Source organism: Macaca fascicularis, chromosome 4 (assembly GCF_037993035.2).
Source record: "Macaca fascicularis isolate 582-1 chromosome 4, T2T-MFA8v1.1".
NCBI classification, from domain to species: domain Eukaryota; kingdom Metazoa; phylum Chordata; class Mammalia; order Primates; family Cercopithecidae; genus Macaca; species Macaca fascicularis.
In genome coordinates, this window is record NC_088378.1 from 56,380,096 (window position 1) to 56,403,463 (window position 23,368).

Genomic DNA, 23,368 nt, shown 5'->3' on the forward strand with positions numbered 1-23,368 from the left:
CCAGATATACCTACCCCTTCACCTGCAGGCCCCTGAATCTGACTAGAAGCAGCTCTGAGCAGCCTTCTTTGGACCAGTAGTTCTCAAAGTGTGGTTCCCCAGCCTGCAGCATCAGCATCACCTGGGAATGTGGTAAAAATGCAGATTAAACTCTTGGGTAGGACCCAGCAATCTGTGTTTAAGAAGCCGTCCAGGGATTGCAAAGCACTAAGTTTGAGAACCACTGACAGGGCTTATGGGAGCATGGTCCCAGGGCAGAGCAGTGTATGTGACTCCCATGAGCAGTACACAGGATGGGTGATACGCACTTCAGTGGCAAACTTGGCCATCACAGTCAAGGGTCCCTGAAGCTCGTGGAAGAGGTGGATTGAAGCTTCAGACATGGAGTGCAAGGTGCAGTGGTCAGGTGTGGTGGGAGGCAGCTCTGGACCAGCGCAGCCAAGCTAGCTTCAGGATGAACACTGTATGTACAAGGCTGCACAAAAGAACTCTGTCAGTATATTGTAGTACAAATTAAACTAGATTTAAAATATGTTATGTTTTCATAAGAGATTTCACTATGTCTGTTAATGAAGTAAGGTGCTGCTACATTCTTGAAATAGAAATTGCCATATTTCTGTTGGCTGTAAAATGCTTAATAAATTTAAAATGGTTGTAAAAAAAGTTAAAACAATTTTTACCTCTTAGTTTGAGTAAAACTTCTTGTTACTAATCAAGAAATCATCATTAAACATCTTGATCTGGAATGGCGTGTAGTTCTTTCAAGCATATAGACAGTTACTTCAAACAGTTATTTTCTTTTTTTTTTTTTTTTTTTTTTTTTGAGACGGAGTCTCGCTCTGTCACCCGAGCTGGAGTGCAGTGGCCGGATCTCAGCTCACTGCAAGCTCCGCCCCCCAGGTTCACGCCGTTCTCCTGCCTCAGCCTCCCAAGTAGCTGGGACTACAGGCGCCCACCACCTCGCCCGGCTAGTTTTTTGTATTTTTTAGTAGAGACGGGGTTTCACGTGTTAGCCAGGATGGTCTCGATCTCCTGACCTCGTGATCCGCCCGTCTCGGCCTCCCAAAGTGCTGGGATTACAGGCTTGAGCCACCGCGCCCGGCCCAAACAGTTATTTTCAAAGAAGTAAGCTCAAGGTTCTTGAAAAAATTGGAAAATAATTTATTTGAAAGTATTACATCAATTCAGTATTTAATATCTTCACTAATACTCTGATTTTCTTTTCTCTCTTCCCTCCCCTCCGCTCTGCTCCCCTCCGTTCTCCTTCCCTCCCCCTCCTCCTTTTTTTTTTTTCCTGAGTCTCCCTCTGTCCCCCAGGCTGGAGTGCAGTGGCACAATCTTGGCTCACTGCAACCTCTGCCTCCCAGGTTCAAGTGATTCTCCTGTCTCAGCCTCTGTGAGCCACTGTGTCTGGCCTGATTTTATTTTCTCTATGGTCATTAGATATTATTTTAAAAGAATACTTTCGACCAGGTGTGGTGGCGCATACCTGTAAGCCCAGCATTGGGAGGCCAAGGAGGGGAGATCACCTGAAGTGAGGAGTTCAAGACTAGTGTGGCCAACATGCTGAAACCCCGTCTCTACTGAAAATACAAAAATTAGCTGGGTGTGGTGGCGGGCACCTCTAATCCCACCTACTGGGGAGACTGAGGCAAGAGAATGGCTTGAACCCGGGAGACGGAGGCTGCAGTGAGCCGAGATCATGCCACTGCACTCTTTTAGCCTGGGCAACAAGAGTGAAACTCCATCTCAAAATAAATAAATAAATAAATAAATAAATAAATAAAATACTTTTTTTCCCATTTAAAATCTTCTCAGTTTCTCCTAGCTCTTCACTGGGCAGTTCCCTGCTCCCTGGAAGCCTTTCCCATGTTTATATTTTTCTTCCCTTCTCTGTGTAAACAGCCCTGCTTCCTCCAATTGATCCTGAGTATTCGACACCATTTCCAGACACCATTCTAGTGAAGGTGCTCCGGTTTCCATTGTCCCCGGGAAATGTGGCATGCAGAGCCAAGCACAGTTACCCAGATGTCATGTACCTGGTGCCAGAACAGAAGGAGTGTTGCACCTGTGGCTTAAGAGTTGAAATGCAAAATGAGTGACTTTAGAATTCACTAGATGGAAGCCCCTAGATGGAAGCAGTGTATGTCTTTCACTGTTTTATCCTTGTTGACTTATGGGCTCAGTAAATATTTTTTAAAATTATGGAATGATTAGATGAAAGAGGAGATGGAAAAAAAACAGAGAAAGCAAAAGGAAATGAGCTTATGTAGGGCCTCCTGTCACTTTTGTCTCATGTTTGTCAATCCCAGTGAGCAACCAGATGTACCCAGAAGATTACTTAGTGGTCGGGCATGGTGGCTCACGCCAGTAATCCCAGCACTTTGGGAGGCCGAGGCGGGCTGGTCACTTGAGTCCAGGAGTCCGAGACCAGACTGGTCAACATGGCAAAACCCCATCTCTACTAAAAATACAATATATATATAAAAGCTCAGTGTGCATGGTGCATGCCTATAATCCCAGCTACTCGGGTGGCTGAGGCAGGAGAATCACTTGAACCCAGGAGGCAGAGGTTGCAGTGAACTGAGATTGTGCCACTGCACACTGCACTCCAGCCTGGGCAACAGAGCGAGACAGAGTCTCAAAAAAAGCAAAGGAGATCACTTAGGGAGCATGGGATGAGAACAGGGAGGGTGAGAGGATTCTGGGGATGGCCACTACCATCTAGAATGGCCAGATATCATGGTCTATACCCCTGGGAAATGTACCCAGGGAGTGGGTTATAGTGTGGATATGCCAAGTCCTGCTAGTAGAGTGAAAAATTGAATTATAGAACTTGTTGGGTTCGTTTTTTAGGATAACTAAAATGTCTTCATGGACACTGTGCCTTTTAATGATTACGTTTATATAACCAATGTTTTGTACACTGTAAAAGGTGCATTCTTCTAACACAACACCCACATCTTATTGAAATGATCCATTGCCACATTGTGGTATATAGATCTTATTCCTGTCTCCATGCAAAATGCTTGGTATGTGGTATGCACTCAACATTGGTAAAGTTGTAGCTTAAACGATCTGGTACATAGTTTTAAACAAAGACAGTTTAGACATTAAAGAATTATACGCCTCATTTGACATGAGGTGTGGGAGCACCAAGCTTGACCCTCTTAGATTCAAATTACTACTGAATTTAACTAATTCAACTCTGATGTGTTTTAGCACAGCTATGCTTCAGGATGGTGGAACTCACCCTCCTGTCCTCCCAGACTGATTTCTGCTCCTGCCCTGGGTACTTCTTGACTCCTCTGAATGGGTAGGGGAGTGTGAACCTCAGGGAGACCCGCTTGGTATGCTCCTCTGCTTTCACTCGGGGATCTCAGACCTAATTTCAGCTTTGCCCAGTGTGAAAGCATTTCCAGAGCAAGGTGACTTCTTCCGGAATTTTCCATGTGATATCTTTCAGAATAATAGTGTGTTATCTCTGCCAGAAGCCAGAGGAGAAATTTTTACTTGGAGAAAGATTCCTATGGCTACCTTAAGACATAAAAGTATAGTAACATCCATCTCGTAACTGAGCGTGTGGTCCGTCTGTACTGTGGCATCCCATGGCTCACCTTTTATGAACTAACCGAATCCCTGGGCCTACTCTACTTTATAGTCTTGTTTCCTCTGCTATTTGTATCATAGAAATTAATTAGCTCTTTAGCTTTTTACTTTTATCATGTGACACTGAACTAACTTACTTAGCCACCTTAAGTCATTTTTTGGAATGTGGTGAGGCCTAAATAAATAAGTAACTAATACTGCAGAATATAAACTATCAGGCCGGGGGCGGTGGCTCATCCCTGTAATCCCAGCACTTGGGGAGGCCGAGGCAGGCTGATCACTTGAGGTTAAGAGTTTGAGACAGCCTGGCCAACATGGTGAAACCCTATCTCTACTAAAAATACAAAAATTAACCGGCGTGGTGATACACAACTGTAATCCCAGCTACTTGGGAGGCTGAGGCAGGAGAATTGCTTGAACCTGAGAGGCGGAGGTTATAGTGAGTTGAGATGGTGCCACTGCACTCCAGCCGGGGCCACAAGAGTGAAACTTTATCTCAAAAAAAAAAAAAAGAAAAAAAAAGTATATAAATTAACACAGCAAAATACTCAATTATTTTAACACAGAGCATTAATGGCTGGGTGGAAATTGCCACTTCAGGTTTCTTTCTTATGAAAGCTTACAGAAATTCACTGATCCCTTAATTATGGTGAGACTTTAAGGTTGCAGTTAGTGGAATAGAATTCTTCAGCTGTGAAATAAAAATTTTTCCCTTAGAACCTTTCTTCTTTGATATGGTGGGATGAGAGTACTTTTCCTTCAGTTTCGCTCAGAAGAAAATTTCTTATACCAGGCCAAGAGCTTATGGGGGTTCAGAACAATGACTAACACATTCTGTTATACCTCAAGCAATATTGGTGAAATGAGACATGAAAAGCTGAAGAGTTAGATATGGATGAAGAAACTGACAGGCGACTACTGATTTTTACCTAAAAGTGATTAAACATAACAACATTCTGTTTTAAGTTCTTATGTATCTAAGTCGTAGATCTTAAATATTTGTTGAATTACTTTTACTTCCTAGTGTAACTCTGCAATCCCAAAGTAAATCTTAAATAAAAACATGAAAATACACGTGCCATACAATAAAAGTACAAACACAAATTAAAAGAAGGAAGCTGAGCATGGTAGCACATGCCTGTAGTCCCAGCTATCCAGGAGGCTGAGGCAGGAGGATTGCTTGAGCCTGGGAGGTCAAGGCTGCGGTGAACTATGACTGCACTCCAACCTAGGCCTGGGTGACAGAGCAAGACCCTGTCTCTTTAAAAAAAAAAAAAAAAAGGAATGGAAAAAGAGTCAGGCTTATTGGCATAGTGATCCCGTTTGAACAAACCAGGACTAGGACAATTGTTCACACTTCTAATCCCACCACTTTGGTAGGCTGAGGTGGGAGGTTTGCTTGAGGCCAGGAGTCTGAGACCAGCCTGGCCAACATAGCAAGACCCCATCTCAAAAAAAAATAAATTAGGCGTGGTGGTGTGTATGCACAGCCCCAGCTACTTGGTAGCCTGAGGCAGGAGGATCACTTGAGTTTAGGAGGTCAAAGCTGTAGTGAGCTATGGTCACACCACTGTACTCCAGCCTGGGCGACAAAGCAAGATCCCATCTCTTTAAAAAAACACAAAAACAAAAAATACAAAACAAACCAATAGATTCCCAGTAGTACTCCCTTGTACAGAGAGCCTGTGCAAGGCTGTAGAAAGTAGCATTCTCAAGGGGATGTCCTGGCAGATAATAAATGCTAAGTAAATAGATTTTGATGGATTGTGGCGGCACACAGTGAATTTCAACAGGAATTCATTGGAAGGCCATTTACAGTCTAGTTGAGGAAAACCAGGAAGTGAGTAGAAGAGTTGCTACCTATAGGTAAATTTAACGATTATGTGACGTGGCTAGTCATTGGCATGTCCATACTCAGGCATGTCATTTAAGGCACAAGTGGGCAGAGAAGGTTAAATAGGAGAGTGTATTGGAATTGGAGCTAAAGGATGAGTAGATTTGGATGGATAGGAAGGAGAAACATTCTAGGTAGCATAAGCAGAAGTGAGACACCAGGCTCAGTCTGCACTCAGAGAACAGAGGACATGGTAACTGCTCACTAAGAGGGTTTATGATCAGGCTATTTGGTGAAGGGCCTTCTTCTTCCAAAACGTGGACTTCATCCTGTCTGTATTGTGTTTCCGTGAAAGATTTTGTGAATTTTGTTTTGTTTTGTTTTAGTCAGAGTCTCGCTCTGTCACCCAGGCTGGAGTGCAGTGGTGCCATCTCAGCTCACTGCAGGCTTCGCCTCCTGGGTTCAAGCGATTCTCCTGCCTCGGCCTCCGAAGTAGCTGGGATTATAGGCGCATGCCACCATGCCCGGCTAATCTTTGTATTTTTAGTAGAGATGAGGTTTCACCCTGTTAGCCAGGCTGGTCTCGAACTCCTGACCTCAAGCAATCCACCTGCCTCGGCCTCCCAGAGTGTTAGGATTACAGAGGTGAGCCACTGCACCCGGCCTCCATGAAGGATTTGGAAGAGAGAAGTGACACAGAAGCGGTGAGTTTCTCAAACAGTACACATCACTGGGGAATTTTGGCAAATTGCAGATTTTGATTCAGGAGGTTTGGGATGGGACCACGACTGGATGTATAGCAGGTTCCCAGGCGATGCTAATGCAGATGGTCCACAAATCATATTTTGAATAGCAGAGACACAGAGTACTATTTCCAGAAGATGGAGTTGACAATAGTGATTAGAGGGGCATGGCACCACTTATCACAGTCCTTTTAGAGTAAAAAGGACCATAAAGATTATCAAGTGGTCCATTTGCCTTTTGTTGCCATTGGAAAAACCAAACCAAACCAAACAAAACAGGTTCTAAAGGTTGCACTGCAGTGGGGAGCAGAACTGGACTCCAGTCTCCCAGCTGACAGTACTTTCCATGCAGCCATACGCTGGTAGCCCAGGTAGCTGTGAGGCAAAGGACTACAGGGGGAATGGATTCACTGGATGGATGCAAGAAACCTCAGGAAGAGAAAAGCAGTAGCTTTGGGCAGCTGATTTAGTGGGGAGTGAGAAGATTCCTAAGACAATAGATTTTTTTTTTCTTTTTTTTTTTTTTTTTTTTTGAGATGGAGTCACTCTCGCCCAGGCTGGAGTACAGTGGCGCGATCTCGGCTCACTGCAACCTCCGCCTCCCAGGGTCAAGCCATTCTACTGCCTTAGCCTCCCTAGTGGCTGGGACTACAGACGCCCGCCTCCACGCCCAGCTAATTATTATTGTATTTTTAGTAGAGACAGGGTTTCACCATGTTGGCCAGGCTGGTTTCAAACTCATGACCTCAGATGATCTGCCCACCTTGACCTCCCAAAGTGCTGCGTTATAGGTGTGAGCCATCACGCCTGGCCGATAATGTTGAATTTTAAGTCCTAGTAAAATCGACACATTTCCCGTGAATTGACTGGAATAGAAAAGTCAGACAAGAGTGGAATGATTTCCTGGCAAAGGTGAGAATGTTGACGTTCAGGTTGCCCTGGGATCTACATGCCTGATTGCCCTGCACTAATCCATGTGTTGACTGCTGGAGCTCATCTAGTGGGATGGCTGGTTCATCTGAGACAGGTCAGCCAGGACTGAGAGGTTAAACAACAGCCAGCAGGTCATAGAGTCAAAGCTTGGACTCCCAGAACTTTGCAAATAGTTACAGTCTCTTTGATTTTTTCAATAAAAATAAAGATGTGATGGTATTTTTAGGTTTAAAACATGGAGAAAGGGGCCTCCTTTAAAAGGTGAGAAATAACCTACTTGAATCTGATCATGTGGACCCATTTGTAATAAGGGGGGAAACCAAATAAAAGCCAAGACTAGATAGTGTACAAGGTAATACAATTTTTTTTTTTTTTTTTTTTTTTTGGAAACTGAGTTTTGCTGTTGTTGCCCAGGTGGAGTGCAATGGCGCAATCTTGGCTCACTGCAACATCTGCCTCCCGGGGTCAAGCGATTCTCATGCCTCAGCCTCCCAAACAGCTGGGATTACAGGCACGCTGGGCTAATTTTGTATTTTTAGTAGAGATGGAGTTTCTCCATGTTGGTTAGGCTAGTCTCAAACTTCCAACCTCAGGTGATTTGCCCGCCTTGGCCTCCCAAAATGCTGGGATTACAGGTGTGAGCCACCACGCCTGGCCAAATGTATACATTTTTAAGTAGAGTTTACCTGGAAGTTTCTGTTCATCTACTTTATCTGTTACTTGGTAAGGATCTCTCCTGTGAAAAACACATATAGTATAGTTTGCCAACTGGGAGATAGCACAACTCTACAGCCATCTTGTAAAGCATTAGAAACCATGTAAATCTATGACCGGCAGCAACTTTCCCCAGCAGTTCAGAGCTTGGATCCCTCCATTAATCGCATGCATCAGAAGTAGCATGTGGCATTTTACTTTTAGCTGCATGTGGCTAAGCATCCGATCACCTCTGGCTTTTTCCACCTCTTCCTTCCTGTACCTAGTGTGGAGGAGGAGAACTTGGCACCGAGCTGAGCTGGTGGGCGCCTGGTATTCTTCCTCTCCGTTTTTGGAACAGAAGGGGGATTTGTCCCTCCTGCTTTTCCAGCTGCAAAGTTCATTTGGCTTGGAACCTTGGCAGCATTAAGGGAGGAGTAACGTGGATTTCCACAAGAGGTGGAGACAAATGGGAGTGGGGATAAGGGCATGATATTTGTTTTCCAGGATCTAATTCTGCCCTGGGTGGGTTTTTGAATCTGGTATTTTGCACAATGGGATGTAGGTCCTAAAGCCAGAATGTCATCGTTTAGGGACAGAGACTTAGTTTTGTATTTCACCTAGTCCCTTTTAGTGTGACTGTAGACGTGTGTGTATATACATACACAAGCAGGTAAAAGCACACACAGGTGCACATTTGCTTTGGCTTTGGTTTTGGCAAACTACTGATTTCATCTTGCAATACTTGGGTTTTGCTTTTGTTGTTGGATTTATTTATTTAGCTTCTGTGTTAGATACAATAAACATTTGCGGAACTATTGTTTCTACAAATTATCCAATCTGACAATAAATGCATTTGAAGTTTTTCTCCCCAGTAAGATTTTTTTTTTTTTTTTTTGAGACGGAGTCTTGCTCTGTCGTCCAGGCTGGAGTGCAGTGGCCAGATCTCAGCTCACTGCAAGCTCCGCCTCCCGGGTTTACGCCATTCTCCTGCCTCAGCCTCCTGAGTAGCTGGGACTACAGGCGACCGCCACCTCGCCCGGCTAGTTTTTCTTGTATTTTTTAGTAGAGACGGGGTTTCACCGTGTTAGCCAGGATGGTCTCGATCTCCTGACCTCGTGATCCGCCCATCTCGGCCTCCCAAAGTGCTGGGATTACAGGCTTGAGCCACCGCGCCCGGCCCAGTAAGATTTTTGATCACCTGATTCATTTTTCTTTTTAACTATACCATATTATAGTGAAGCCTCCTTCAGTCAAACTATAAATATGAAATCATTTCAGCATGGTCCTTCTCTATTAATAATAAAATATACAAATTTTAACACATCAAGAAAATATTTTAATACCAGCCATGACCTAACTTGATAAATAAAGTATTAATGCCTCTTTGTTTCTTTCTTTCTTTCTTTCTTTTTTTTTTTTTGAGATGGAGTCTCTCTCTGTCACCCAGGCTGGAGTGCAGTGGTGCGATTTCTGCTCACTGCAACTCCTGCCTCCTAGTTCAAGCCATTCTCGTGCCTCAGCCTCCTGAGTAGCTGGGACTACAGGTGCGTGCCATCACACCTGGCTTATTTTTGTATTAAGACAGGGTTTCACTATGTTGGCCAGGCTGATCTCGAACTACTGATCTTGTGATCTGCCCGCCTTGGCTTCCCAAAGTGCTGGGATTACAGGCGTGAGCCACCATGCCCAGCCTGTTTTAACATTTCTTAGGTAGCTTTTTAGCTTAATTGTTGGGCTACAACTTAAATTGTTATCAAAGTTAACTTTGGGGACTTTTATTATGTTTTTAAAAATATGTGAATAATTTGTATATGTATATTTTTATTACAAAGGGATTTGTTATATTTATCTTTTATTGTGTTTTAAAAATATATTAAAGTAATTGAAAAAGGTTATGAATTGAGAAGTAACCATTGGCGTGTAGAATTCTTTTAGATGTTTTCTCCTGCATTTATAGACATATACATGTAGATAATTTAAAAACATAGGGGAACTGGAGTTTTTTTTCTTTTTTGATACAGAGTCTCACACTGTTGCCCAGGCTGGCGTGCAGTGGCACAATCTTGTCTCACTGCAAGCTCTGCCTCCCAAGTTCACGCCATTCTCCTGCCTCAGCCTCCTGAGTAGTTGGGACTACAGGTGCCCACCACCAGGCTGGGCTAATTTTTTGTGTTTTTAGTAGAGACGGGGTTTTACCGTGTTAGCCACGATGGTCTCGATCTCCCGACCTTGTGATCTGCCTGCTTCAGCCTCCCATCTTTTCTAAAGATGTAATCTTTCATCTTTAGAAAAAAGTAATGCAAGACTACATGCTGGTAAAAAAATTCAGTGAGATATACTCTCAGCGTTTTTTTTCTCCATGTGTACACATATATATATGTACAAACATGCATGCATTCATATTGGGATATATTTATATTTGTGTTTAGTTTTCACTGTCATACACAACTTGGGAGGGTTTCTTTAAGAGTTTGTAATGTTAATGAGATTTGTCATTTTAACTAAGGTATCCATATGTGACTTAATGATGAGCAATTAAATCTATAGGTCAAATTTCAAAATCTTCTCACCTCACCAGCCACAGAGAAAATTCACAATTCACTTCTTTTTTAAACGTATTTAAAACATTTCAAACTAAGTTATAATGCCCTAACTTAAGGTTCAAGTTCAACCATCAGTGTTGTGTGACTCTCCCAGGTCATTCTGAGTCCTTTAATTGAACATGGACCATATCGTGGAGTAATTTCTCATTAAATTCTGCTTAGAATATGCTTTTTCCAAGCAAAGTTTATGAACATATCATATTCAGAAATTTTAAAGGATGTAGCCAGGTGCAGTGGCTCATGCCTGTAATCCCAGCACTTTCAGAGGCTGAGGTGGAAGGATTGCTTGAGACCAGGAGTTTGAGACCAGCCTGGGCAACATAGTGAGACCTTGTTGCTATTGGAGGGGAGAGGAAATAAGAAAAAAATATTAAAAGCATTGCCGGGCATGGTGGCTTATGCCTGTAATCCTAACACTTTGGGAGGCCAAGCTGGGGTGGATCACGAGGTCGGGAGTTTGAGACCAGGCTGACCAAGAGACCAGCCTGACCAATATGGTGAAACCCCATCTCTACTAAAAATACAAAAATTAGCTGGGCGTGGTGGTGGGTACCTGTATTCCCTGCTACTCAGGAGACTGAGGCAGGAGAATCGCTTGAACCTGGGAGGTGGAAGTTGCAGTGAGCCGAAGATTGCACTCCAGCCTGGGAGACAGAGCCAGACTCTGACTCAAAAAAATAAAATAAAATAAAATAAAGGATATTATCTTTACACTTAGGAAACAATAGTGAATACTTTTCTAATAAACTCTAAAGTTACATTCAACTTCAGAATGCATTTCTTCATGTCCCTTTGCAACATTTAGATGGAGTATCTAAATTTCATAAATATGATTTTTCCTTATGATCAAAGAAAGTCCTCCAGTGCTAGGAAAGAGTGAAATTCTTGGTGATAGAGCCACGTGCTCAAGATTGAGCAACAGTTAAGGAACTCTGATAGCTAATTCTTAACTTAAAAATGGTGATATTTCATGATTCGATGTCTGAGATTTTCTTCAAAGTAAAATGAGATGAACATGAAGTAAGAGTGAAGGTATAGAGGAAACAAAGTCAACTCTGAACTGCTGATTGTTGGAGCTGGGTAGTAGGAATTGGGGAGTTTACTGTCCTCTTCTCTTTACTTTTGTGTATTTAAAATTTTCTATAATTACAGGTTTGAAATGAGAGACATGATCATTGCAGCCTAATACAGTGCAATATTTTGACCTGAAGTGATAATTCAGGCTGACTGTTGCCAAGCTATACTTGAGTAAATGTTGTGAAAGCCACAAGATAATCCTTCCGGATATTGTCATGAGTAAATGGTTGCACCCCATTCCTCATTTTGAAAACTCATGAGCAGGCCCATTTCCTTGACAGTCAGCATGGTGGACTGTAATTCCCAAAGCTGGCCACAGCGATGTCTGCCATCCATGTTGCTCTCATGGTGTGGCTTTGGCACTCCCCCAGCTGAGAGAGGGGGCTGTGAACCCTCTAACACCTGGGAGGGCTTGTGACTCTGGCAGATATCTTACCATAGGAGGCTGTTATAGGAGGCAATACAAATCTCAGCACTTTGGGAGGCCAAGGTGGGCAGATTGCTTGAGCCCAGGAGTTCGAGACCAGCCTGCGCAACATGGTGAAACCCCATCTCTACACAAAGTACAAAAAAATTAGCCCGGCATGGTGGCATATGCCTGTAGTCCCAGCTACCTGGGAGGCTGAGGTGGGAGGATCCTTTGAGCCTGGAAGGTCAAGGCTGCAATGAGCCATGACCTCGCCACTGAATTCCAGCCTGGGCAACAGAATGAGATGCTGTCTCAAAAAATAAAAAAATAAAAATAACCCCAAAATACCAAAGGGGCAATACAGCTGCTGCCTGCCTTTCTCCATATGCTTACTCTTACAACCCAGCATCCTGCTGTGAGGAAGCCTCAGCAACCCATGCAGCCCTAGCATTGGCTTCCAGACACGGGAGTGAGCAAGCTTTCCAGTGATTACGGCCCACCCATCAAGTCGTCCCCAGCTTTTGCATGTTCCCAGCAGAGGCTCCAAACACTGTGGAGCAGAGCAAGCCTTTTCTGCTGTTGTCTTTCTGAATTCATAGTCACAGAACCTGTGAAGATCATAAGATGCTTGTTGGTTTATGCCATTACATTTGGGATGATTTGTTACATGGCAGTAGTAACTGAAACAGTTGGCGTATGTTGGGGGAGGAGAGAAGGGTCTTATTTCTCAGTGATCCTTTCTTTTTACAACACGCCCAGCAGTTACACATATTTACACATATACTCAATGACTGTTTTGATGAGGTTCACAATGTTTACTATTTCTGTCTACATTAAGACATCCAGATCAGGAGCTGTATTGTAAACCATCAGCTGTTCTCTGAATAAAGGGGTCGTGGCTGAGCAGTCAGGTGCATGGCACATGGCACATTATAGTAATTACTCTTCGGCACTTTTGTCATTGACATCATGTGACACTCATCAGTGTTATGATAATGGAATTTTGCCAATAGTTTATTCCATTTTTCTCTCTCCAAGCATTCATAGGTCCTTAACTTAGTGGATAACTTTACAAGCTTCTCCTCAGTTGTGCAATATTTTTACTTTAGAATGTGTTTGCTGTAAGACATGCGTCTAAATGATGACTGTAATCTCTTATCCTTGGGGGATAAAATTAATAAGACATCCTGAAAAAATTATTCTCTTGCTTGGTCTTGAAAAAAATAAGTCACTAGAAATATCACTATACAAGATCTCCTGTTCAACATCAGTAAGCTGCCCTTGATAAAACAAATGTTCTGCATGAAAACATTACCTGTCTCCATGATTTTAACATTATATGTCAAACTATAGCCCCAATCAATTTTCTGAAAAGTAGCTAAACAAGCTAGGCATGGTCATGAACTATAGTTCTAGCCACCTGGGAGGCTGAGGAATGGCTTGAGCTCTGGGCATAAGGTGGCAGTGTGTGATGATCACGCCCGTGAATAGCCACTACACTCCAGCGTGGGCAACATAGCAAGACCCTGTTTCTTTAAAAAAAAAATTGTTTAAATAGCTAAAAGAATCAAATGCCTATTTTAAGTAACAAATGAACATGCTAAGATGAAATGATTAAAATTTTGCTTCCTTATCATCAGACATTTAATACGGTTGTTAATAAGCAACTACTTTGTATATTCAGGGACAGGTACGTTTTGCCATATATGTTACATTTGTAACATACATACCACAACATACATACACACCATATACGTTACATTTGTGATATGACATGGCAAATGATGCACTTAGCAAATAAAATCTATTTTAAAAATGCAGATAAATGGTTATAACAAAAGAAGATCGTTTCCTAGCATGACTATTACTAGTGAGGTAGAAATGAACAGCTTGAAGAAAAGGTAAAAATGGAGGAGTGGAGGTGAACTGAACCAGTCACTTTTGCTGGTGGTTTTAGAAGGTCATTGGCTGCAATTGGGTGTTAAAGGGGCAATTTCAGAGAAAATTTCAGAGGAACTAACAGTTTTGTTTCATCATCACTCTGAGTTCTTTGTACCAACTCCTGAATAGAAAGGAAGATTTGGGATTAAAAAATCACTGATGATACTTTTGCTTACCTCCTGCTGTTTAAATTTGTAAATTTCTCTATGTGAGACTGAAAGGTTAGGTCCTGGGAAATTGTGGTTGGTGTGTAAGCACCAGAAATGTACAAAAGTATGTATCTTTGTTATCTATGTACCTTTGTTAACGGTGTCTGAGCCTGACATCCTACCATTCACACTTGGAATATTGTCCATATACTTTTTGGTAGAATGGTGTATCAAATTTGGTACAGAAATATGTCTGTTATGAACAACAGTGGCAGTAAAAACCAGGAGGATGTTAATGAGAGTTCTGTGGAGCTTTTACTCCACTGTGATATCTTTTTATAACAAACAAGGGCCTGAGATTAGGGGATGAGTGAGTTGCCAGTTCATTAAATTCTTGTCCATTAAATCCCATTTCTCTTTCTGGCTGCTTGTCAACAATCATCCCATTCTCAGATGTACTCATCCCAGCACATTCTTTCTTTCTTTTTTTCATTCAACAAAACAAACAAAAAAAAGAACCCACATAACGTAAAATTCACACTCCCAACAGTTTCCCCAAGTGTGCGGTGCAGTATTGTCAGCCACATGCACGTTGTTGAGCAACAGATTCCCGGAACACTCCTCCACAATCCTGCATGAAAGCGCATTCATTTTGATACTCTATATTCATACTGGATTCCTGTTCCTTATTTAAAAGTATAACTTTGCTCTGAGTTATACTTATTTTCATACTTTATTGCTACTTTTATACTTCAACAAAAGTTTTTCAGTATTGGTGTAGTTTTATAATTGTGTTAATGGTGAAAAGGACAATTGAACAATTAGATGCATGTGAAAATGCATAATTTGTATAATTAGTTTTATCGCAGGTAATTTGTTTATCCCTCTTCATTATCTTACTTTCAAAGGAGATGCAGCCTCCTTGAACTATGAAATGAGGGCATTATAGTATATGGTTTTATCTATAATATTCTTTGATTCTTCTGCCTCTCACGATTTGATGATATTCTTTTTTTTTTTTTTTTGAGACGGAGTCTCTTTCTGTTACCCAGGCTGGAGTGCAGTGGAGCGATCTGTGCTCACTGCAAGCTCTGCCTCCTGGGTTCATGCCATTCTTCTGTCTCAGCCTCCCGAGTAGCTGGGACTACAGGCACATGCCACCATACCTGGCTGATTTTTTTTTTTTTTTTTTTTTGTATTTTTAGTAGAGACAGGGTTTCACCATGTTGACCAGAATGGTCTCGATCTCCTGACCTCGTGATCCACCTACCTCAGCCTCCCAAAGTGTTGGGATTACAGGTGTGAGTCACTGTGCCAGCCTCAGTGCATCTTAATACCAAGTATTTATATTTCATTTATCAAATCAATACCAAGAGTGTTTGTTTTTAAATTTCCAGATAGGTCAGTTCATTTGTGTTAGGGAAGTATAGTGATTTTTAAGGCTGCAAGATAACATTCAGTTAGCTTCCCAACTTCCTAAAGACATTAACAACTTCTCCTAAGCTACTAAGTACTCTGAATACGTTTAGAACTTTAAAATTGGATTGGGGCTGGGTGCGGTGGCTCATGCCTGTAATCCCAGCACTTTGGGAAGCCGAGGCGGGCAGATCACAAGGTCAAGAGATCGAGACCATCCTGGCTAACATGGTGAAATCCCGTCTCTACTAAAAATACAAAAATGAGCTGAGCATGGTGGCGCCTGCCTGTAATCCCAGCTTCCCCGGGAAGCTAAGGCAGGAGAATCGTTCGAACCCAGAAGGCAGAGGTTGCAGTGAGCTGAGGTCGCGCTACTGCACTCCAGCATCCAGCCTGGTGACGGAGCTAGACTCCGTCTCAAAAAAAAAAAAAAAAAAAAAATTGGATTGGAACTCTAGTGTCTTTAGAAAACAGCTAAATTCAAATGGGTGGCAGTAAATTCAGTGTCCTAGTGACCGACTAAGTATATCCACAGAATTATTTCACCATGAACTATCAGTCCCCTTGACTGAAATTGTGCTTTTTTTTTCTTCTGCAATAAAATTGTCAGCAGAGTCTGGCAGCAAAGTTTGGAAAATAGTTCAATCTTAGGGGGCCAGAGCTCTCATTTTAAAAGTATTTAGTTTTCCCAGAAAATCTTCTTATCTCTGCCATCTCCTCCCACTCTATACCCTAACCTTTCCCGAATCCTCCCCTCTCTTCTTACATGTCTATTTGTCTTTCTCGTGTGTGACATGTTTGGAAGTCCCGTTAAACCGGCATCTGTTCTGTTTTAGGAGAAACCCGACGCTAGCCCCACGTCACTTCAGCTGCGGTCCCAGATCGAAGTAAGCACAATGACTTTAATCATCTAGTTTTGCTTCTGCCTTTTTTTTTTTTTTTAAGTGACACTCTGTACAAATCAGATGAAGCCTGCTGCTCTGACCACACTGACTATACGAATCTTCTCTCGTAGGAGTCGCTTGGCTTCTGTAGCGCCGTGTCAACACCAGAAGTGGAAAGAAAGTAAGTCTTTCTCCCTCTGCCCAGGATCACTTTCCAAGAAGGTGTCTTTTAGGTCCATGCTGACGGAAATCAAACAGGCGATCATGTGCGTATGTACTATGGACTTGGATGTCATTTTCCTTAACATGTTGCATGCATGTGTATGTATCTAGGTGGCTAAGAATGTGTTTTGTAATGCAGTTGGTGATGTCTAAGGATTTTGTGAAGCGTTACTGATTTTACACTGCCTATTGTGAATACACCCTAAATAAATCTCCGGAAATAAAAGAGAAAGGGAAAGGATAGGTGCATTAACCAAGATGGATTTTCATCTTTTACATTAATTTTTAATATAGGATAAAAGTTATCAAGAAGCAAGATACAAAAATAAAATGTACTATGTTCCAGAATAAACCAATGATTAAAAACCCATCTTCTGCACCTCATTTTGGTAGGTGACCTTAAAACAGCAATGAACGTGTGTGTAAAAAAATGGCAAATGATCCCTAGCCTTTCCTGTTAAAGGAAATGTTTTTGCTTCCTTGACCCAACTTGGGCCCTGTAATTTCTACTTTCATAGAAGCTAATTTTATGTTTCATGTTATGTTTTCAGTATTTCTTTTAGGCAACATAAATAAGACAAAAAACAAAGAGAATCTTTTTTCTAAAACCTTTTCTTTTTCTACTTTATTGCATCATCATTATGCTAGAATGTTCTATTTGTGATCTTCCGTGTTAAATTTAAAGAAAGTCCGCATCTCTAAACAGACGCTTCCTTTGGCATGGAGCCACTTGTACGTTCATGCCAAGGGAGGCATAGAAGTGGTTTAGGCATCAAGTATTTCTGGAATGCAAAGCACACGTTGGGGAGAGCGTGTGTGTGCTTTAGAGCACAGCTTTGCCTAATCCATCCACGTGTGTGTGCTGCTGGCACAGGCGGTTCAGGGAGGAGGGCTGCTTTGCCAGAAAGCTATAATTCTAAACTTAAGAGGCTTTGTGGGTTTGGTTCTGGACTGAGGAACATTGCGGGTAATGTCCCACAGCAAACCAAGGCCACTGCCCACTCACGGTGCGAGGATAACTGTGCACATCCATCAACTTTTTTTTGTTTTGCTTACCTTGCCTCTTCCCAGGAACCTGGCAATGTGGAGGCTGAAATAGACAAAAAAGACTCAAGTTGACATTGACTTTGAACTTGGAGGTACTGTGGTAGGGGTAGAAGCATCGAGTGAATGGGCCGTAGCTTTTCCTGCCCTAGTTTATTACTTATGTAGCATGATTCAGGCTGAGAGCTCAGGTGTTCCCTCAGAATCTCTGAGTCCTTCAGGAAACAAGAAATGTTTGCTCTTCCTCCTAAGAGGAAGTGACTCACCAAATTTGTACTAACCTTAGTTAGGCTGGGTAGTACTTCTTCCCCTCAGTTGTGGAGAGTCATTCTTTCCGTGTTTATATCCTTTACTTAGTAAAATGTGGCATGGCTCTTGGGGCCGAGAGAGACTGATGGCCTCCTCTGAGGTTAACGAAAAAATTCAAACACACACCCACTGTCCTCTTTTGTAATATTGTCATCTTGCCTCTGTAATTTTAAGTGGTTCAAACTTAATGTGCTTCTAAACAATTTGAAAGTTTAAAAACATTTTGTCCTTTATTTCTCTGTTAATGGCTTTTGAAAACTATGCTACCCTTTGCTTTTAACTTAAAAACACTGTCTTTTAAAAATTTTTATGGCTGGGTGCAGTGGCTCAGGCCTGTAATTCCAGCACTTTGGGAGGCTGAAGTGGGAGGATCACTTGAGGCCAGGAGTTTGAGATCAGCCTGGGCAACATAGTAAGACCGTCTCTGATCCACACCACGCCCCTGCCCCCAGCCCCCCAAAATTAGCCAGGTGTGGTGGTGCCCACCTGTAGTCCCAGCTACTCGGGAGGCTGAGGCAGGTGGGTCCCCTGAGCCCAGGAAGTTAAGGTTGCAGTGAGCTGTGATCATGCTTGGGTGACAGAACAAGACCCCATCTCAAAAGAAAAAAGTAATAAAATAAATTTAAACTTACAGTAAAGTTTCAAGGATTGAGAATTGTGCAGTGAATGTTCATGTAATCTTCACGTAGGCCACCAGTTGTTGACATTTGCACACTCCTGAGCTTTCTCTCTGTCTCTCTCTCATGCGCACACACACACACCACCACCACCACCACTAATTATTATTACTGCTGGCCTGTTTGAGAATAAATGGTAGACATCACGACTGTCACCCCTAAATGCTTAAGCAAATATTTCCTAAGGACAACATTCTGTTACAGAATAATATAGTATAATGACCAAATACAGGAAACTTAATAACTTTTTCTAATATGCAGTTTCTATTCAAGTTTTTCTTTTTATTTTATTTTCTTTTTGTTTGTTTGTTTTTTTGTTTTTTGAGAGGGAGTATCGCTTTGTCGCCCAGGCTGGAGTGCACTGGCATCATCTCGGCTCACTGCAACCTCCACCTCTTGGGTTCAAGCTATTCTGCTTCAGCCTCTTTGAGTAGCTGAGATTATAAGCAGCCGCCACCACACCTGGCTAATTTTTTTTTGTATTTTAGTAGAGAAGGTGTTTCACCATGTTGGTCAGACTGGTCTCGAACTCCTGACCTCAAATGGCCTGCCCGCCTGGCCTCTCAGAGTGCTGGGATTACAGGGATGAGCCACTGTGCCTGGCCCTATTTGTTTTTCTAATTGTCGCAATAATGTCTCTTATAGCGCTGTTTTTCCAATCCAGCACTTTTTAGAGAAAAAAAAAAAATCACTCACGGCATGTTGGTGTCATGTCTTTTGTCACATTTAATCTGAAAGGGTTTCTTAGCCTTCTTTTATCTTTGACAATAATGACATTTTTCAGAGTGTAAGCTAGTTGTTTGGTGAAGTGTTTGTTTAGCATTTATTTGGTTTTGTTTTTTGATTTTTTTTGCTCCACAGTGCATTACATCAGGGGGCCCGTGATGTCCGTTTGTTTCATTATTAGTGATATTAATTTCGGTCATTCAGTTAAGGCGGTATCTGCCAGGTTTTCTTTGAGAAGTTACGATTTCTTCTTTGTAGTGAATATATATGTATATATTGTGAGGTGATAATCTGAGACCGTGAAACTATCATCATCAAACTTTTACCTAATGGTTTTAGATTCTTTCCATGATTCTTGCATGAATCAGTGTTGCTGTGATGGTTGCAAAAGGGTGATACTTATTTTTGTATTGATGATTATTTTGTATAAAATCTCCCAAGAGATTTTGTGTTTAAATTTCATTTGCCTTTAAAGATCTATCACTCTGAAAATCTTAGGTCAGATTATATTTTGAGTAGGTTCGATGCCTTGTCTCTATTGAATAATTTATTAATTGTATTTGAAGATGCAAATAGACAATCTCACTATTCCCTTACATCAAAATGCTTGCTGGGAGCCTTGCCGTTGAGTATGGGAGCCTCAAAGGGTGACCCGGCGAACCAGTTGGCTGCGTCTGGTTGGTGTCTGCAAAAGTCTCTGCCAACCAAAATATCATTCTGCGTCAGAGTGGTATTCTATGGGCAGGAGTTTTCTCTGCTTTTTATTACAAAAACAAGAGAACTTAGAAAACACATGTGGGCAAGACTTGCAGGGGCCCACCCTTAGAAGCAGAAATGCAGAGAAGGAGGCAGAGAAGTGTGGAAGCTGAGCACTGCTCCTGTGACTCCTGCCTCGAAGATCCAGTCTCCCAACTTGTCTCAGGCACCCCCAGTGCGCGCGCCTCCCTCCTCCTCGCCCAGCTAAAACCTATTCCAAGGGAGATATCTGGCCTTAATTATGCTTCAAATGTCTGTTTCTGAAAAATAACATCACTTTTCTCGGCAGTATTTAGCATTTAACAGGGTTTAAAGTCTCAAGTTACAGGAAATTAGCTCTGACCCAGAAGGTGGGGAGGGAGAGAGACAAGCAGTGAGATTTTCGACATACCTGGCATCTCAGCATCTATTATAGATGCCCCTGCCAAGTGGGGCTGCTGGCCTCTAGATGTGCTTGACCTGCGTATACAAGAGGTAGGTTGGTAGGTAGGTGATAGGTAAGTAGGTGGGGGAAAGAAAGAACAGACCCTCCCTACCTTGTCATGAGTTTGGTGGGGTCCCCATTCATCCTTGTTTTCTTCCTTCATAATGAAGGCCAAGAGAGCTTTCATTTGAGCCTCTTCTGTTTGTATCTATCTACATTGTTTATTGATGAGACTATCTGTTACTGGAAAGGGGTCCTAATCTAGACCCCAAGAGAGGATTCTTGGACCTTGTGCAAGAAAGGATTCAGGGCAAGTCCGTAGAGTAAAGTGAAAGCAAGTTTGTTAGAGAAGTAAAGAACCAGAGAATGGCTACTCCAGAGGCAGAGCAGTGGCATGGGCTGCTCGACTGAGTAGGCGTACAGTTGATTTTTGATTATATGTTAAACAAGGGGTGAATTATTTATGAGTTTTCTGGGGAAGGGGCAGGCAGTTCCCAGAACTGAGGGTCCCTCCCTTTTCAGACCATATAGGGTAACTTCCAGATGTTGCCATGGCACCTGTAAACTGTCATGGTCCTGGTAGGAGTGTCTTTTGGCACGCTAATGCATTATAATTCACATATAATGACCAGTGAGGGTGACCAGAGGTCACTTTTTCATCGCCATCTTGGATTTGTTGGGTTTTGGCCATCTTCTTTACTGCATCCTGTTTTATCGGCAGGATCTTTGACCTGTATCTTGTGATACCAGTCCTGCCAACGTCCTATCTCATTCTGTCATAAGAATGCCTCGCCTTCTGGAAATGCAGCCCAACAGGTCTCAGCTTTATTTTACCCAGCCCCAGTTCAAGGTGGAAGTGCTCTGGTTCAAATGCCTCTGACATACGTGCTTTATTACTCAATCTTGGATTTGTGTCAACTGGCTGAACAGGTAAAATTAACTAATTTTCTATTACCAGAGACTTTCAAGAATATTTAGAGAGTAAGGCTTTTCTTGAGGGTGCTGGGAAATAGCTTTATAACTATGACAAATAAGTTTAGCTACGAGTCGCAGAAAACCTGACAAATAGTGATTCCTTAGACACATCTGCGTTCCATGAATGGGTCCAGGGCTGGCTCCATGACTCAAGTCGGCCTTCAGAAACCCAGATGGCTGGATCGCTTTCTTTTTTTCTTCTTTCTTTTTCTTTGCTGTCATTGCCTTAAAGTGGCTGCTGCATCTTCTAGGTGGGAAGAAAAAGCAGGGCGAAGGCAGGGAAGAAGGCAGTAGGTCCCGAGGTTAAACCATGTGCTTTGCAGAGCTTTCCTAGAAACCCTGTCCACCACATTCCAGTGTGTGCCACTCATTTGCTAATGCAGCAGCTGTTCGCTGACCAACCTGTTGTTGAAGGCAGCCTTCAGGGGGCCCAGGATATAGTGATGGACAGAGCTGTCACAAGCTTATATGCAGCTTACGTTTGAAGGCAGGGGGATATACTAGAACAAAAATTACATATTTAAAGTCGTGGTACAGATAAAAATAAAGCAAAGAAGGGGGACCCAGAATTGGGTCACTTGACCACCATAGCTATAAGGGAGTTTAGAGAAGTGAGCATTTTTAATGGAGCACATTGCTGTCCTAAACAACATAGGGTTCTTTTTTTGTTTTTTTTTTTGAGACGGAGTCTTGCTCTATAGCCCAGGCTGGAGCGCAGTGGCGCGATCTCGGCTCACTGCAAGTTCCGCCTTCCAGGTCCACGCCATTCTCCTGCCTCAGCCTCCCTAGTAGCTGGGACTACAGGCGCCTGCCACCATGCCCGGCTAATTTTTTGTATTTTTAGTAGAGACGGGTTTCACTGTGTTAGCCAGGATGGTCTTGATCTCCTGACCTCATGATCTGCCCGCCTCAGCCTCCCAAAGTGTTGGGATTACAGGCGTGAGCCTCCATGCCCAGCCAGGGTTCTTTTCTTTCTTTTTTTTTTTTTTTGTCTCGCTCTGTTGCCCAGGCTGGAGTGCAATGGTGCATCTTGGCTCATTGCAAGCTCTGCCTCCCAGGTTCACGCCATTCTCCTGCCTGAGCCTCCCAAGTAGCTGGGACTGCAGGTGCCCACCACCACGCCTGGCTAATTTTTTTGTGTTTTTAGTAGAGACGGAGTTTCACCGTGTTAGCCAGGATGATCTCGATCTCCCGACCTCGTGATCCGCCTGCCTCGGCCTCCCAAAGTGCTGGGATTACAGGCGTGAACCACTGTGCCCAGCTCAGCATTCTTTTCTTAAGGAAAGAGGGTGAATAGACATTGTATAGGAGACTAGCAGTATTTTCTATGAAAAGTTAAACTTTTATTTGTATGCATGTAAACAAAGGAATCTGAAAATTGCCTAGATGTCTGACAAATAAGCTGTGTGTCAAGATTTTTTATTGTCATTACATCCAAGGAAGCCAACTGTAGGGAGGGCCACCTGGCTATTTCGTAATATGTTTATGGAGGAAATCTTCATGGGGTAGTTTATATAGACTAAAAATTGAAAAGGCATAAGCAGATAATAGTAGGTGATGTTTATTGAGTTCTTATTATGTGCCAGGAACTGAGCTAAGCACTTAACATTGATGCATTTAATACAAAAACCCTATGAGATGACAAATGGAATGATTCCCATTTACAAATGCAAAACTAAAGGACAGAGGTAAGTTGCCCAGGACCACACAGTTACTAAGGAGCAGTACACAGATTTGGTCCCAGTTCAGAACCCATAACCCTAACCACAGAGCTATAATTCCGAAGTCCTTAGAATGCGTTGCTTATGCAAATACAGAGGCTAGTGGCAAATCGTGTTCGTTAGCATCAAATAAATAGCAGCAGTTAAAACCTACACTTCGGAGTTCCCTTGAAAGTAGGAGCAAATTCTACCCTTATCCAGATATAAGCTGGGTCCTGGT

General features: G+C 42.5%; 1 protein-coding gene across 4 annotated transcripts in view; it reads left to right on the forward strand.

Annotated features, from left to right (window-relative positions):
* Positions 1-23,368, forward strand: part of SASH1 (SAM and SH3 domain containing 1) — a 289,530-nt gene that overhangs the window by 161,827 nt on the left and 104,335 nt on the right. For all 4 annotated transcript variants that reach the window (XM_045390350.2, XM_074037208.1, XM_045390348.2 and 1 more), the window contains exons 3-4: positions 16,247-16,297; positions 16,426-16,475. In XM_045390350.2, the coding sequence (XP_045246285.2) occupies positions 16,247-16,297; positions 16,426-16,475 (101 nt within the window). The remainder of the gene's footprint in view (positions 1-16,246; positions 16,298-16,425; positions 16,476-23,368) is intronic.